At 41.2% G+C, this 17,283-nt stretch overlaps 1 protein-coding gene and 1 long non-coding RNA gene across 3 annotated transcripts in view; both read left to right on the forward strand.

Moving 5' to 3' along the window:
* The window catches only part of NSUN2 (NOP2/Sun RNA methyltransferase 2), a 62,790-nt gene extending 59,635 nt beyond the window's left edge, over nucleotides 1–3,155 (forward strand). For both annotated transcript variants that reach the window (XM_020795591.3, XM_072998455.2), the window contains exons 18-19: nucleotides 1,332–1,371; nucleotides 2,476–3,155. In XM_020795591.3, the coding sequence (XP_020651250.3) occupies nucleotides 1,332–1,371; nucleotides 2,476–2,863 (428 nt within the window). In that variant the 3' untranslated portion in view covers nucleotides 2,864–3,155. The remainder of the gene's footprint in view (nucleotides 1–1,331; nucleotides 1,372–2,475) is intronic.
* Nucleotides 3,156–4,514: 1,359 nt separating this feature from the next.
* The window catches only part of LOC144588954 (uncharacterized), a 29,919-nt gene continuing 17,150 nt past the window's right edge, over nucleotides 4,515–17,283 (forward strand). The window contains exon 1 of the long non-coding RNA XR_013544734.1: nucleotides 4,515–10,602. This is a non-coding gene — a long non-coding RNA (uncharacterized LOC144588954). The remainder of the gene's footprint in view (nucleotides 10,603–17,283) is intronic.

Here is a 17,283-nt window from a genome sequence, read left to right on the forward strand (position 1 = left end):
GTCCATGTTTGGGAGACACACAATTCAGATCAGCAGATACTCAGCACCATCAAACTGGGGTACCAGGTAGAATATTCAAAAATCACCTGTAGGTATTTCATTCTTCCCCACATCAGAGAATGCACAGAAACATATTGATGAGATTTTTCAAGATATCACATCCTAGAGACTGAAGGTGTTACTCAGTATTATTTATATAATAATACAAGGGAAGTGGGGAGGTCCAAGCAACTCCACTACAAGAAAAAAGAATATACTCTGAGACATTTGTTTTCTGTAGTGAGAGGAGGACATCCTGTGTCATATTTTTTGTATTTTAGATTGTGGTTTGTTATGCTAGGGAATGTTCTTTTTTGGGCCTCAGTTTTTCTATTACAGTGGTGCCTCGCTTAGCGAGCGCACCGTAGAACGATGAATCCGCACAGCAAGGACGTTTTTGTGATCGCTAATGCGATTGCAAAGCAATGGCCTCTATGGCCGAAAATCGCATAGCGAAGCTGTTTGGCGGCTCCAAAATGGCCACCGGAAGCCCCGAAATGGCCGTGCGCAGCGTTTTTGCGCCCTCGCTAAGCGAGGGGAGGGTGCGAAAATGGCTGCCGGCCATAGGGAAGCATCGCTCAACGGTGAGTTTCGGGGCCCATTGGAACGGATTAAACCCAGTTTAATGCGTTTCAATGGGGTTTTTCGTTTCATTGAGCAATGTTTCCCATAGTGAGGGTTAATCCAGAACGGATTAACCTCGCTATGCGGGGCACCACTATATGTCTGTTGATTTCTCTGGAGCCTGGACATGACACTGTCTCTTCAGGATTGCTTCTTCCTCTTGAGAGCCCCCTGGATTGTTCTGATACATTATTTAGTTCCTGCCAACGTGCCCTCTTAAGTTTCAGCTACACTGGGTGGGGCTCCGCCTCTCTCTCTCTCTCTCTCATGACTTTCCTGTCACAACCGGAACCTAACGCGATCACTGTGCAGAGGAGGAAGACAGCTGCATGCAGGGAGGCAGAGGTGCCTACACGTGTGCACGCACACGCCCAGCGTAGAGGGAACCTTGGTTCCTGCCCATCAGAAGCAAGTAGGAGGGGCAACCTGTCTGTTCAGGGTGTCCTCTTATTACAGAAAACAAACATCATATACAAAGTCAAACATTTCTATTTTTACTGCCCAGTTAATTAGTCAAAGGAAATGGTCAGGGCTTTTCAGGGCTTATTGAACCTCATGGTGAGTGTGCTAAGGGCCATGTGCAGGTTGCCCACATTAATGCAATAGTGTGTAATAAATTGCATTTTGCAAATCTATTACTATAATATGTTAAAATGTGTTTCTTGCAGCTATGGGGAGCATAGTGTTGAAATATGAACCAGATCCAAGGTAGGTAACTCCCCTATTCAGTGTGCATGTGATTGTAAGAAAATCAATGTATGTGTGGTAACAGACAGAGATGAGCTCCCTATGTATAGTTCAGCTTTGTCAAATCTGATTGCTTTCAGTGAAATAATATTTCTCAGTTGTTAATCTTATTGAGGCAAGGCTTGTGTTCCTAAGTACAGTGGGGTCTCGACTTACGAACTTAATCCGTATTGGAAGGCAGTTCTCAGGTCTAAAAGTTCTTAAGTCGAATCTGCATTTCCCATAGGAATGCATTGAAAACCATTTAATCCGTATCTGCTCTTTTCGTCCATAGAAACTAATGGGAAGCTGCTATTCCGCCTTCTGCCACTAGAGGGGGATATTTTTCTTTTTTCCTTTTAACCTAAGATAACTTAGCTTTTTAAAAAAAGGAAAAAAAGAGTTCGTAACTCGAATCTAAGTTCGTAAGTCGAGTCCATATATTCCTATGAGAGCGGTTCGTAAGTCGAAACGTTTGTATGTCGAGGCGTTCATAAGTCGAGACCCCACTGTATTGTATTCAGCTTGTGAATCACAGTGGCCCAACTCTGTTACTTATGCTGGCTGGCACAAATTTATTAGCAGAAATCTCAGCTGTGAATTTCCACAGGATAAAAAGTAACTGCCTAATAGAAGTTAGATCGTTTGGTCATTTCACCCTGTGTTATGTGCTCTTCATAGTGGTTCTTTGTATTTGTTCTTAACCGTCAGGTTCTTCAGCATCCCATTTAAGACAGTGCTCTCAGCCTTATTTAGATTTATTCTCTCTCTCTCTCTCTCTCTCTCTCTCTCTCTCTCTCTCTCTCTCTGTGTGTGTGTGTGTGTGTGTATATGTGTGTGTGTGTGAGAGAGAGAGAGAGAGAGAGAGAGATCAATTGGCTTGGGACCTTCTTTGTGGAAATAGATAGGTTCTACTACTGAACTGTGGTAGTGTGCAGTGGCAGCACATTGAAAATTAGACAACAGTATTATTTGAAAGCTGCTAATAAATCAATTGATGTGACTGCAGAATTTACAGTTAAAGCCACAACATACCAAAACTGTGCGTGTCATTAAAGAGATTTTCAATTATCTGTATTTTTATAGCAAAGCAGATACTCTTCAGTGTTCCATTGTGTTGTGTGGTTGGCTTGGCAAGACTTCTCTACGTGCTTTTGTGCCCAAGAATGAGAGATTGCATTACTTGAGGATGATGGGAGTTGACGTATTCAAAGCAAAGAGGAAAGAAGAAAATTTAGAAAATAAAACAGAAACAGAATCCTCAGCTACTGCAGAGCAGACAGAGGAAGAAATGGACTTAGGATGTGAAGCCAAGGAAAACAGTGAACTGCCTATGCAAAGAGAAGATGAACTGAATGGACAAACTGTAAAGGAATGTATGGAAACAAGTATAGGAGAAAATCTGTCTTCTAGCAACAAAAATGAGAATACCAAAAATGTAGAAACCAAAGATCGTGTTGACCTTAGTGTTTAAAAAAATCTAAACCGTTACTTTTCATTGACTGCTTATGTCTATTATTTGAATGCAGCTAAACACTTGCAAGGCAATTTTAATAAAAAGTTATTCCAGTTTGTTGGAGAAATGTGGTATTGAACCATATATATGTGTGTGTCTAAAAATTGCTTTGTTTTATCATGTAAAGTACAGGATTTTGAGTAACTTTGCTGAGTCTGTTGCTGGCAATAGATTTTGCACCTCAAAAGTGGATCTTACTAGTGATAGGACTAAATAAATTATTGGAATGTGATCTTGATTTTTAAAATTATGCTAAGACTACTTTGTCATTTCGAAAACATCAGTTGACCAAGAATCGATCAGTTTTGTACACACCTGAAAATAATTTTTATGTTCTTATGTACTTGAAATAAGTTTATGTTATGAAAAAGAAACCAAAGATTGGATACTCATTTTTTTGGCTAAAGCAACCAGAATTCTGGCTGGGGGAATTCCTCCTGAAATTTGGCAGTTGTGAAAAAAATCAGATAATCCCATGCCTGGTATATACTGTCACACATAGTTGACTAGCTTATCTATTGAAATATTTGGATTGATCACTGTAAAAGGAGTATGATATAATGTAATCCTTCCTTTATACCCAGCATTAGCACATGTTTCCATAGAGAACAGAAGCAGATCTTGCTGCCTTTCTCTGTTACTCCAGAAGACTGATGTTAAGAGGGAATTTTTTGAGTGGGATATAGTCTTTGTGCAGTCTTCATACATATTTAAGGTTTAAAAGCTTCACAGTTTCTTGGCTAAATATGCAGAATTACAAGGCTTACAATAAACAATATAAATCATTATTTTAGCAGTATGGGGTGAGCACTTCAGAAATACTGTTTGCATTCTCTAGAGGCCTTTGCAGCAATTGTTACTGATATCTGCATATGCAGCATTCAGTAGAAGGGTTTTGCTCCACTATACAAGCCACTATAGAGAGATTAGAAGATTTATTTGCCAATACAGTGGTGCCTCGCTTAGCGAGGTTAATCCGTTCCGGATTAACCCTCGCTCAGTGAATCCATCGTTAAGTGAAACAAAAAAGCCCTTAGGAACGTATTAAAACTGATTTTATACGTTCCTATTGTGACAAACCCAGACCTACTGGGATCTGCCACACGTTAACTAAGCTGCCACCAACCATTCCCTATAAGAAGTCACACAGACCAGGGATGGATTTTTAAACAAATAAAAGAATAAGGTTTATTTAAATCACACACAGGGAAAATAAAATAATCAGGTGAATAAGATAAAGTAACGTGGCTTATTCTCATTCATACATGCATACAGTTTGGTTCACACAGAACCCTTAACTTGAAGCACAGACCCTGAACCTATCAGTTCTGGCTGACCAACAGACACCTGAACCTATCAGGTTGGTACTCTGACACACAGTAGTACCCTGTCTGATACACAGACTCCCACACCAGCTTCTTCTTCCCAGCTGCTGCTTCTTCACATCCCAGCGTCTCCTACTTCTCCACACACGCATCACATATATATACAGTACAGCCCCTCCTCCTGATGTCCCGCCTTCCACTCCCCATAGGATGGAACTTTCCCTCCAAACCCATGACAGACAGGTAACATCAGTGCTGTATGTAACACCTATGCACTTAAAACTCACCGTTCTGCGAGTTTCCTCCATTGCGGCGGCCATTTTGGATGCCTCGTTAGCGAGGCAAAACAGCGGTCGCCATTTTGTTTTAGCGGCGGCCATTTTGGAACCGCCAATCAGCTGTTCGCTATGCTTTGATCGCGTCCGCGCGATCATCGCATAGCGAAAAAAGCCCATAGGGGCCATCGCTGAGCGAACGCTCCAGCGATGGCCCGGGACCCCTCGTTGTGCGGTTTCATCGCATAGCGAGTGTTCGCTATGCGAGGCACCACTGTAGATTCTGCTTCCTTGATAGAAGGTAGGCACATTTTCCTTTTACTGTTTTGCTGTTCAGTTTACTCTAGCAGAATAATTGAGGTGGGGTGGTCAACTTCCACAAGTGCTAAGATGAGCTGCACTTTGCTGACCCCTGCAATAAGTGTTGATGCCCATAGAAGCTTAATCCTCCATTAGTAACAGTTGGCTCTAGTGAGGCAATGGTGGACATTTCCTGGGTTGGCTGCTGGTTGAATTGTAAAGAACATGCTTTGTGGGTGGAGATGAGATACTCCCACTGTTAAAACAAAGAAGAATTTACAGACAAGCATATGTTATTTTGTTTTAAAATAGTTCAGGTGCCATAATTTTTATGTCAATATCAATGGTCTCAATCACAAGAACAGCATGGCTTTCAGATGTTTGCACTCTGCCTTTATCGCTCCAGTTTTGGGCAGAATCCCTTCAGTTTGTCTTACTGAGGGACTTTATGTCTCTCATGACTAAGCTGGGTTTGTCCTAAGTGATATTTGGCACCACTCAGGCTGCAGGTCATACTCTGATCTTTGGTGCTAGGTAGGATGATGGTGAATTAAGTACAGAAAAACTTTGTAGTTTTGTTGTCATGTGCAGATCACTACCTGATGGGGTTTAAATTTATTGGAATTCACAGCCTCTGCAGGGATGGGAAACCCAATTAGAATGTTCTTCCCCAGGAGATTAATGGCTTTGAATGGTTTTCTGACAGCTTGTGGGGAGTTTCCTATTACCATGGCAAGTGGTCCTGTGGGGGAAATGGCCAGGATGATGGGCACTATAACTCCTAAGTGACCTTTCCCCAGGTAATAGAGCCTGATCAGCCCTCTGATTGGGGGATTTGGGGATGTTGAGATGACGGAAGGAGACTAGAAGGATGATGGCAGAAAACTGAATCTGGCCACACAAGAGGCTTATTTGAAGGCCTATTACATGGCACTTGTAGTGATCACGAAATGAGAAGGCTGATAGTTTAGGTGATCATCAGATAATTAAGAAAGCAATTAGAGAAGTTAAAGAAGTCAGTCACACAGAGATGTCTGCCAGCAGAGTCCTCCATGCCTACTCTTCTGGGCAACACCCCCAGGAGGACTCCCTTTTATTATTTTAACAAGCTCACAGATAGTTGACAGTATACAGATAGTTGATAGAGTTCAGATAGGCTACTGGTTCCATAATGCCAATTAGATTGGTCAAAGAAAAACTTTGAAGTTAGCTCTCTATGAGAAAGAGGAAGAATGTGTAACCGTTCTTCCCTCAGAAGCAGCTGCATCATATCCAGGAGAGTATGTTGTACACTGAAGAACAGACAACAGCTTAGCAACCTTGGGGAGCCCCCCCCCCCCCCAAGCACTGACTGCAGTGAAAAAAGTGTTCTTGACTGTTACAAAACGTTTTTGAGTGTTTGGAGGCCTAATAGGTGCTTCAACAACAAACAAACAAAAAACCAAGATGCTGACCACTCCCCAACCCAGTGTGAAGAATTTGCACAGATTTTGAAGGCAATTTTGCTTGGATCCACTCTCACTTGGATGCTATGTTTGATACAGATCCTGTGGATGTAGGCTTGTCCACTGTTTATCCCATTATAACGGATAAGTTTATTGCTGACCATTCCACATGGTCAAAAACTTTAAAAATGTCTAAGGCAATCAGTCCTGTTTTTGATTTTGCTTAAGTATTATATTCAATATCCTTCAATATCTGCCATTTGCCTTCCAACTATAAAACTACTCATACTCCTTAATATACATATCAATAAAACTATTCACCCTTTTAACTTGCATTGGTGTAAAAATCTTGATATCTTGATTTATTAAAGAAGTTGGTCTATATACACCTGTCAGATCCTTACTAGGTTTTGGAATTAGCACTATTGGTGAGTATTTCCATGATGAGATTTCTCCCCCTTCCATTACATATTATTAGACACTTCAGTTTTGGTATTAACATATTTTAAAAAGTTTTATAATATTCTTGTCCCAGTCTATCTATACTTGGAATCTTTCCTATTTTTTAATTTATTAATAACGTCTTCTATCTCATCCTCTGTAACCCGTTTGATCAAATCTTTATCTGCTTCTTGCAATTTCTTGCCTACATTTTTCATTATATATTCTTTTACCTTGTCCAAAGACAATTTTCCACCCAGATATAATTTATTTTAAAAATTCATAGAAAATTCCCAATTTGTCTTGAGTTAAATTATATTTCCTCTCCCCCCACCCCCAATTTTCATTCTTAATTTCGCCTATTAAATTTATTTATTTATTTACTGTGTAGCTTTGGCTAATTTTTGTGTGGCTTTGGAAAGGCCAGCAGCAAAAACACTAATAGAAACATTAGGATTTGGAGATCGATTTAAAAGTACAGTGTAAATGATACATTACTAACAATAGAAGATCCAGGTGGGGTGATGGAATGTGTCAAAATACATTTAAATGAATTTGGAGAAATAACAGGTAAATAAATTTGCATAAAACAAAAATAATCCTATTTAATTGTGATAAGGAAGGGAAGGAGGATTAGGACTATATTTGGAATTAAAATGTGCCCTCTTATTAAATTTGTAGGTGTAAATATTACTTAAAAACATAAGATTTAAAGAAAGAAAATTTTGATAAAACAAAAAAAATGATTTTAGGAAAACCCAATTATGGTTTAGTAGAAAACAATATTTAAAATGAAGATGGTGGCCAGGAATGTATTTGTACAATGCATCTGTTCCTTGAGATGTCTAATTTAGTTCAAATTGAATTACAGTATCAATTCAGTTGTATCCGATCCTTGGCAATTTCATGAGCCAGCTGTCTCCATGAGTTCCAGTCTTGTACAGCTTCTTTCAGCTGCTTTATATTTTGGCCAATGTTTACTTTGATTACATCCAACCAATGTGTTCTTTGGTGTCCTCATCTTTTACTACTAGCCATTTCAAGCATAAAGTCTTTCTCCAGTGCTGTTGATTGCATGACATGGCTGAAATAAGTTACCAGTAAGTTTTGTTATTTTGCTTTCCAGTGACATGTATGGTTTTATGTCCTTCAGCACTTTATTTGTTATATTTGCAGTCCATGGAATACACGAGAGTCCTCCGACATCATAGCTCAAGAGAATCAGTTTTCCTTCTGTCCATCTTCATTGTCCAACTTTCATAGCCATATGTGGTTATAGGGAACACAATGGTACAAACTAATCTGCACATGGGCATCAAGCTGACATCCTTACTTTTCCATATTTGATTCATACTCATCATTGTGTGACCTAGCATGGTTTGACATTTTATTTCTTGGCTGCAATCACCATTTTGACTGAGCAGTGAACTTAAAAAGATGAATTCTTCCGCACATTCAGCTTCCTCTCCACTAGTTAACTATTTGATGTTTTGATTCTTTGCAGTTGTCATGAGTCTGGTCTTTTTAATATTCAAAAAAAGGACAAACTTCTCACTTTCTTCTTTGAGTTTCATGATCAGATACTTTAAACCTTCCTGGGTTTCTGAGAGAAGGGTTGTATCATCTGCATATTGAAGATTATTGATGTTTCTTCCACCAATTCCCCCCCCCCATTTTTTTTATTGTCTTAACTCTAGATTTCTGATTATCACTTCTGCATACAAGTTGAATAAGAAAAGTGACAGGATACAATATTGCCACACAATTTTCTCAATCTTAAACCAGTCGGTGTCTCCATATTAAGTTTGTACAATGGCTTCCTGATTTTCAAACAGTGATTTCACCACCAAATGTAGTGACACCCCAAGGTTTTCTAGGGCTCTCTGTCATTGAACATTTGCAATGTGATCATGAGTGCCATGACCCCGAAGGAAACCAGCTTGGACATCTGGCAATTCCCTTTTGATGATTGGTGCTAGGTGGTGTTGTATAATTATCAGTAAGATCTTACTTGTGTGAGAGAGGAGAGCAGTTGTGCAGCAGTTAGAACAAACCTTTGAATCCCCCCTTTTTGGTAATGGAATAAACACAGATCTGTTTCAAGTTTTGTGACATGTGTTGGTTTTCCAAATTTTCTGGCACATTAAGACTGGCCTGATTTGGTTACAGTGACACATATCTTGGTTACATCCTGCTTGGATTACTGTAATGTGCTGTATATGGGTCAGTCTTTAGCTGGTTCAAAATGCTGCTAGACTACCAATGGGTCAGTCATAGGGATCATGTAGTGCCCCTGTCATAAACAGCACTGGTTGCCTATCAATTTCTGGGCCCAATTCAAAGTGTTGGTGTCACCTATAAAGCCCCACACAGTTTGGATCCAGGCTATCTGAAAGACTGCATCTTCCCATATAAGTCTTTTGAGCCCTTAAGAGGAGCCGTTGCCATTGCAGGGATGTTTGGTGGCGACACAACAGAGGACCTTCTCGCTGCTCCCAGGTTATGGAATGCTTTTCCTTGAGATATTAGATTGCCCCCCCTCCCTTTTATCCTTCTGCTGACAGTTAAAGACCCACCACTTCAGGCAGGTTTTTAATGACTAAGTCCATGGATGCTCGGTTTATTTGTTGCTTTTGTAAGTTTGCTTTTAAAATTTTAAATATTTTTATATTACTTAATAAGTTTCTAAATTATTTTTGCAGTTTAATTGTTCATCAATTTGTTTCTGTGTTTTTATTATTGCTTGTTTTAACTTTGTCAGCTGCCTTAGGTCCGCTCACTGGTAGAAATGCTGCATACAAACAAATTCTGAATTCTTTAAATCTTAAAATGACATTAAACTATGAAAGTAAAGGTATGCAAATTTTCTGAATCAAATTTTTTTGGGGGTGTAGAGCTTCATTTTTTAAAAAGTACCTGTGACATAAGCTACTCTTATGAGTTGACTCCTTTCCTGAACACCTAGTCTCTCGTCACCCCATACAACTCCATGTCCTATAAGATGGTAAATTCCAGGAATGGTTTTATTCATTTGGCCTGTTCAAATTGCCAAAGCAGTTTAACATGACTGCATCGGCAAAACTGGATATATATATTAGAGCAGTTTTTGTAAAGTGTGCTCTGACAAATTGGTTTCAGGGGGGCATCCATGACCATGTTGATCAGGTGCAGCAGAAGCAAAGAATATTGAGGCACCATAAAGATGAATAATACTATCATTTATGAACTGGATTTTCCTTCATCAGATGCATGTGGCATGAGTCTCAATTGTGTACATGTATGTACATCTACATACTCATACATACATTTTGGACAAAAATATGAAAAATGGTGGACAGCTTCCGTGCAGTATTGGGTATATTGTAAAGTTCTATGTTCTGTTTCTACAAAGCAATGGTGATGGCTTACAGGCTTGGTTAGGTCCACACATGAAATGGAATGGTAGGCTCTTCTTGTGCACTGTTCTTGGCAATGTACAGGAATACCATCACAGCTGAATTACTATCAGAAGTTTTCTATGAATATAGAACTCATGGTGCTTGTGGGTTGGACAAATATTAAATGGGGTTTTGTAGCAGAAAACCCCATTAATATTTGTTGAAGAAAGCAGATGGAAATTGCAAGATGCAGATAGCTGCAGTTAGAAAACTAGCTTGACCAAAGAGTTTTAGCGAGCTTTGTATTTGTGCAGGGAACCCATCCTTTCAGACATTTAGTTCAGAAAATTTAGTCCTCAGAGAATTTGAATGTGTCCATATTTTCTTCTAAAATATTAAGGAAGAGCAGCAGGGGGCAGCACAGTGTAACAGATTTTGCATTTTGAAATTTTTGCTAAATACTTTTTATTCTTTGACTGTTCATATAGCCAAAGAAACTGACGATGATGTGGCATGAAAATACGGACATGTCTGGTATGTTTTAGTTTTTCCATTACATTTTAGTTGGGGTTCAGAAAACTATGTGCAGTTTATTTGTAGGTACCAATTCTAACAGCGTTGGATAAATTTATGGATTATGAGGCTATCAGAGGACCCATTTGACAGCTGCAACATTCTTTGTTGAAGGTATTATGTCTCTGAATGTAGACACTGGGAGGACAGTACTATTCTGCTCATTTTCCTCACATGGCTACCCTGATTGCTTACAAAGCAACAACAATCCTACACTTCATTAGACCTTTGGTTTGATCCTGTATAACCCTCAACCTTCATTTATTTATTTGTTTGTTTATACTATTTTTACCATACCTTTCAGCTAAAAAAGGACCCAAGACAGCTTACATAATTTAAAACACAATATCAAGAACCAAAAACTAAATTATTCAAATATTAAGAAGTAATAACTTATTTAAAATGTTAGGTAAAAGTGTGAAAAATAGTTTTAGAAGCAAGAAAATATAAACCATCCTGCTTATTGTCTCCTAGTCAGTCATTCACTAAGGAAAAGCCTGCCTGAAAAAACAGGTTTTTGCCTGCTAGCACAACAAAGGTGGGACCTCCTGTAGGAGGGAGTTCCAGAGTCTGGGAGCAGCAACAGAGAAGGCCCTTTGCCTCCAGCAGCCACCCACTCAGATGAGGTGGGGCAGGGATTCCTGCAGCATTGTCTTTGAGTGGGCAGCTGTTGGAGGAGGTAGAGGAGGGAAGCACACATTCCTGCTGTGACTGGACGATTGTGTGAAGAGGTGGAGAAGAGTAGTGTGCATCAGCTGGTGACCTGGGGTACCTGGTGGGGGGAAGGGTATGCACAGCACCTTTGGTACAGCACTGACAAAATGGCACAAATCTCTGAATGAGGTTCATGTCCATCTCTAGTCCAGAGTTTTGGGCTTCAGTGTCTTCAGTATGTGGATGACACCAAACTCTCCATCAGAAACCGAAGCAGCTATTTCAGTTCTAGATCAATGTCTAATGTCGTTAATAGGCTAGATGAGGATGGATAAACTGAAACGTAATCCAAACAACACAGAGGCACTCCTGGTCAGTTGAAAGGCAGATCATGAACTAGGGATGCAGCATGTACTACATGGTGTTATACTCTCCTAAAACACAAGTGTGCAGCTTAGGTGTGCTTCTGGTTCTTCTACGTGGCCTCTGTGAATCCACACAACTGGGTATAAACTGCGCTTGCGCTGGATCCTCAGAATATTCTAGAGCCTAAGATGAAAAGAAACATAGTAGTATGTTTCCCCTATTGCACATGCTCCACCCACCCACAGCCTCAGTTCCTTCTTGCCGCCATTGCGTTTGGAACCTCGTTGCTAGAGCTCTTTATTCTGTCGATTTTCGCTTGTGTATCAGACCTTTGGATCGTTTGACTTTGGCTTGTTTTTACCTCTCTTTCAGACTTGTATTATTGTGGAAATATCTCAAACTGTTGACTTCGGCTTTGCTTTTCATTTTTGGCTACTCGCTCATACGTTGCTCCCTGACTGACTCGGACCGTTATTGACTTCCCGCCTTTTCTATATGGACCTTACTTGGCTATTCTACTGTCTTCGGTAAAAAACATTCTTTGTTTTATAGCCTCTTCAGGACTTTTTAAAAGGTGTATTGCTTGCGGGGCTAAAATACCATTCACTGACTGCCACAACCATTGTTTATATTGCCTGGGGGAAGAACACCATCCCCATGCCTGTTTGCATTGTAAAAACCTCTCAAAGACAGCTTTAAAATCTCAGGAACAGAGGCTCAAGGCTTTTCTCTGGAACAGGTCTTTTTCCCCTCCTGACCCAACTATGGAGCAGAGCCCATCTCGAACCCCTGCTACCCATACTGAACCCATTACACTCCCCTTACCTTCCAATTCCTCTCCTCAGTCACCTTTGAAACCTTCAAAAAAAGCCTGCTGCAGGTCTGTCATTAAAACTTTCTTCTGCGGGGAAAAAGAAGACTTCTGAGAAATCTAATAAAAGCAAGAAAGACAAGCCTGTTAAGGAAAAACCCCGAGAAGCTCCACCAGTCTCGGCATTTGTGTGCTCCCCTATATTGGAGGAGTTGCCCAGGGGCTTGCTTGATGATGAATATATGTCTGAGGGGGATGTTTCTGCTCGACATCAAGCAACGGAGGCTTAAACATCGCTTCCGAGCCTCCCTCAATCTCCTGATCGCATGCAGGCTGAGACTATCTCCAGCCATGATTCTGCCCATTCTAGCCCTGTTTGTATCGGGCGAGAGATTGTAATAAGGTGATCGAACTTGGAGGAATCCACACAAGATTCTCCGCCCAGGAAAGAACTGCTAAGAGAAAGCATATTTCTCCTTCTCGACGTCAAACATCTCACAGGGAGATTTTGGTTTTGCCGAAAAGCTCTTGACATTGAGCTTTCTCTGATTATGATGACCCAATTTACATCGAGGTCGAACGAAAATTGAGGTCGTGACGACTCTGATACCTAAATCCTTTATGGCATCGACGATTATGGCAGACCCAAAAGGATTAGATATATTTATGCCTCCTCCTCTTCGCTATCACCGTCGCCACCGAGACGACATCGACTGACTTATGACGTTGAGCCTCCGGTGTCCAAAGTTTCTCGATGTCGAGAGTCTGAACGATACCCTTCTTCAAAGACAGTTATGAGATCAAAGAAAATTCCTGTTGCTGATAAGGCTTCGGTGCCAACAACCAGACCTCAGTCTATTCCACCTCGGAGTCATTAATCATCAAAAGAAGCTTATCAAAGACAACTTTGGAGAAAGGTTTTACCCACTTTACAGGAGGCCCCAGATGAAACAAAATCCTCAATGCTCATGCTGAAGCTTTTGAACGTTGCAAGACACCAAACCTTGGCTGCTCACCACACCACTGAGGTTGCATGTAAGTCACTAATGTCTGCAATATCGTTAAGGTATCCTGCATGCCTAAGGTCATCAGGGATTGCTGAGGATGTCAAGGCTCGCATAGAAGATCTGCCTTTTGATGGCAATGGCTTATTTAATGAGAAAACTGATGAGATTATGGAATCGTTCCACAAAATGAAAAAGACTGCTAGGTCCTATATTATCCAGCAACAACCTAAATTCCAGAGATTTCAGGGACATAAACAATTCAGCCAAAATCAATATCAATATCAACATCAGTATCGACAAACTTATCGTTCTTATTGACCCTTGACTCAAGGAAGATCAGTACAATCCTCCTCTGCCAACGTTTCCTTCAGGCCACCAACTTCGTCACAACGCCTTCAGTCTTTCCGTCAGCCTTCAAAGAAAACAAAACAGTATCTTCTCAATAAATCACGTTACAGGTTTACAAAGTTTATCTTCCCTTCACACCAATACTCTTGTTCATCCTCATCCCAGACTAGCCCCCTACCTAAACAATTGGAGACGCATCACCAAATATGCTTGGGTGCTGTCCATTATCCAATTTGGCTATCGGCTAGAATTTACAGAGCTTCCTCCAATCGGACAAGTAAAAGTTACTCCTTACACAAAAGTTCTACAAGAAGAAATTTCATCTTTATTTTAAAAATCAGGCAATTTAATGAGTACCCATCCACAACACATCAAGAGGTTTTTACTCCCATTGTTTTGCAGTGCCCAAAAAGGATGGCGGTATCAGACCAATTTTGGACCTCAGGTTACTAAACACTTACATTTGGCCAAGACGCTTCCGGATAGTCACATTGGATTCCATCATTCACCTGTTAAAAAGAAAAGATTGGTTTGCAGTTATCGACCTAAAGGACGCTTACTTCTCCATTCACCCACATTATCAAAGATACCTCTGGTTTTTCTTCGTAGATACGCCCTATCAATTATGTGCCCTTCCTTTCGGTTTGTCTACAACCCCAAGAACTTCTATGAAGTGCATGGCACCTACAGGAGCCTACCTTCAAGTTCATGACATCACCATATTTCCATATATCAACGATTGGTTGATAGTAGCTGCCTCTCACCGCAGAGTGATAGTAAACACTGGGTTTGTTCTTCAGACCCTCACAAGACTCGGTCTGACCATCAACAAAGACAAATCTCAACTACAACCTACTCAAGTCATAGACTACATAGGGGCACGTCTAGACTCCATCAAGGCAAGGGTTTTTCTCCCACCAGAATGCATCAGGAAAATACAGTGGGCCATACATCCTTTTTGCCCACACTCCAGAATCTCGGTTCATCGCATACAGCATCTTCTGGGACTGATGGCTTCCACGACTTCTGCCATTTCTCATGCCAGACCAAAAATGTGGGCCCTTCAAGCCTGGTATCTCTCTCAATTCGATGCCATGGTAGATCATCCATCCATGCGTCTCCAGGTCACACCTGAGTTAGCAGAGCAGCTGAAATGGTGGTCATCCAGCACAAACCTATTAATGGGGCATCCGTTCCGTCCGATGCAGCTCACAGTACAAATGACACCAGATGCAAACCCCACAGGTTGGGGAGCACACTGCGGCTCTCACAAAATCCATGTGGTCCAAAAAGGAGAGACTCTTGCATATCAACCATCTAGAGATCAAGGTCTTTTGTGCATTTCGTCCTCTCCTAATAGGTCGTGGTGTCCAAGTAGTTACCGACAACACCACGGTGATGTTTTACATCAACAAACAAGGAGGCATCCACTCAATGTTGCTTCTGTACTTAGTGGGAGTGGTGTTATGTCCATCACATTTTCCCTGTGGCCAGTCACATATCGACGAGCGACAATGACCTGGCAGACACACTCAGTCGGTTGGAGATTCAGATGCACGAGTGGCAACTAGACAATGCTGTCTTCAATGCAATCTGTGAGAGGTGGGGATTTCCGGAAGTTGACATGTTCGCCAGTTGCATCAACACCAAATATGGCATGTTTTGCTCTCGGGCAGGAATGGAAAAAGCTTCGCTCGGGGATGCTTTCATGGTGGAATGGATGGACTGTCTTCTTTATCTGTTTCCCCCCATTCCCCTGATCCAAAGGACTCTAATCAAAATCAATCAGGTTCATGCAAATGCCATCTTGATTGCACTGTCGTGGCCACAACAGCCATGGTTTACTACCCTCGAGCTAATGGCAACACAGTTCATCAATCTTTCAAAGCTGCCACACCTGCTAAAACAGAATGCAGGCAAAATCTGGCACCCGGACGTGGATGCTCTACATCTCACAGCGTGGAGAATTCTCCCAAGATTCAGGAAGTGTTAGAAAAAGCTAGGAAGCCATCCACTAAGCTTTTATACAAATACAAGTGGAATAACTTTCTAAGATTCACAAAATGGAGAAACGAATGCCCTATACCCATTTCTCTTGAAACTCTGTTGTCATACTTACGCTACCTTTTTGACCAAAATTTAGCTTTTTCTACCCTCAAGGTCTATATTTCAGCTATTATTTCTTACCAACCTTTGGGTTCTGATGCCTCCCATCTGTTTTTGCACCCAACCTTGAAAATATATTTAAATGGGGGCATATAGTTACATTAAATGTATTATATATTTAATGGTCTTTGAGTGTTGTATTGCACGTTCTCTCACAACCACCATTTGAGCCTATGACCTCTTCTGATCTGCGACTTTTATCATATAAGACATTGTTTTTGGTTGCAATAACCTCTGCCAGGTGGGCTAGTGAGCTCGCTGCACTTAGAGTTGACACACCTTACCTCCAATTTTATCCGGATAAAGTAGTCCTGTATCCAGATGTCTCATTTCTTCCTAAAGTTATCTCAGGTTTCCATGTAAACCAGCCGTTGATTCTTCCCACGTTATTCCCTAACCCTTCATCAGATGTTGAGCGTATGCCCCATTGTTTAGATGTTCACTGTGCGTTGACCTTCTACACATCCAGAACCAAAGACTTCCGTGTTTCATCCAGACTGTTCCTTTGTTTTCATGGTCCTACCAAAGGATCTGCCATGTCCTCACGAACGATTTCTCATTAGATCATATCCACAATTACTCTGGCTTATGAACTACTGGGCAAGACCCCACCAGGTGCTCTTAAGGCTCATTCCACCAGATCTGTGGTGACTTCCACAGCCTTAATGCGAGGTATTGATGTTTCAGACATCTGCAGGACAGCTACATGGTCTACTCCATCCACTTTCGTGACCTATTATCGCCTTGATCTTAGAGCCAAGAAGGAACCTAAGTTTGGGAGAGCTGTCCTTACTTCGGTGCTGGAGTGACGGCCCACCTTCCGGTAAGTGAGCGTGTCAGTCACCCAGTTGTGTCGATTCACAGAGGCCACATAGAAGAAAGAGTGGTCACTTACCTGTAACTATGGTTCTTCTAGTGGTCCTCTGTGAATCCACACATCCCACCCAACCTCCCCACTATCCGTCACTCTTCGCTTTTGCTCTAAAACGATGCCAACAGCAGACAAGTGAAACTGAGGCTATGGGTGGGCAGAGCATGCGCAATAGGGGCAATGTACTACTATGTTTCTTTTCATCTTAAGCTCTAGAATATTCCGAGGATCCAGTGCAAGCGCAGTTTATACCCAGTTGTGTGGATTCACTGAGGACCACTAGAAGAACCATAGTTACAGGTAAGTAACCACTCTATTTGTTTCTGAGCCTGGATGCCCAGATTTCGATGGTGGTGGCCATGGGTGCCTTTGCACAGTCAAAACTGGTATGGCAGGTGCAAACATTCAACAGATCTGAT

This window comes from Pogona vitticeps, chromosome 4 (assembly GCF_051106095.1).
Source record: "Pogona vitticeps strain Pit_001003342236 chromosome 4, PviZW2.1, whole genome shotgun sequence".
Taxonomy (NCBI): Eukaryota; Metazoa; Chordata; class Lepidosauria; order Squamata; family Agamidae; genus Pogona; species Pogona vitticeps.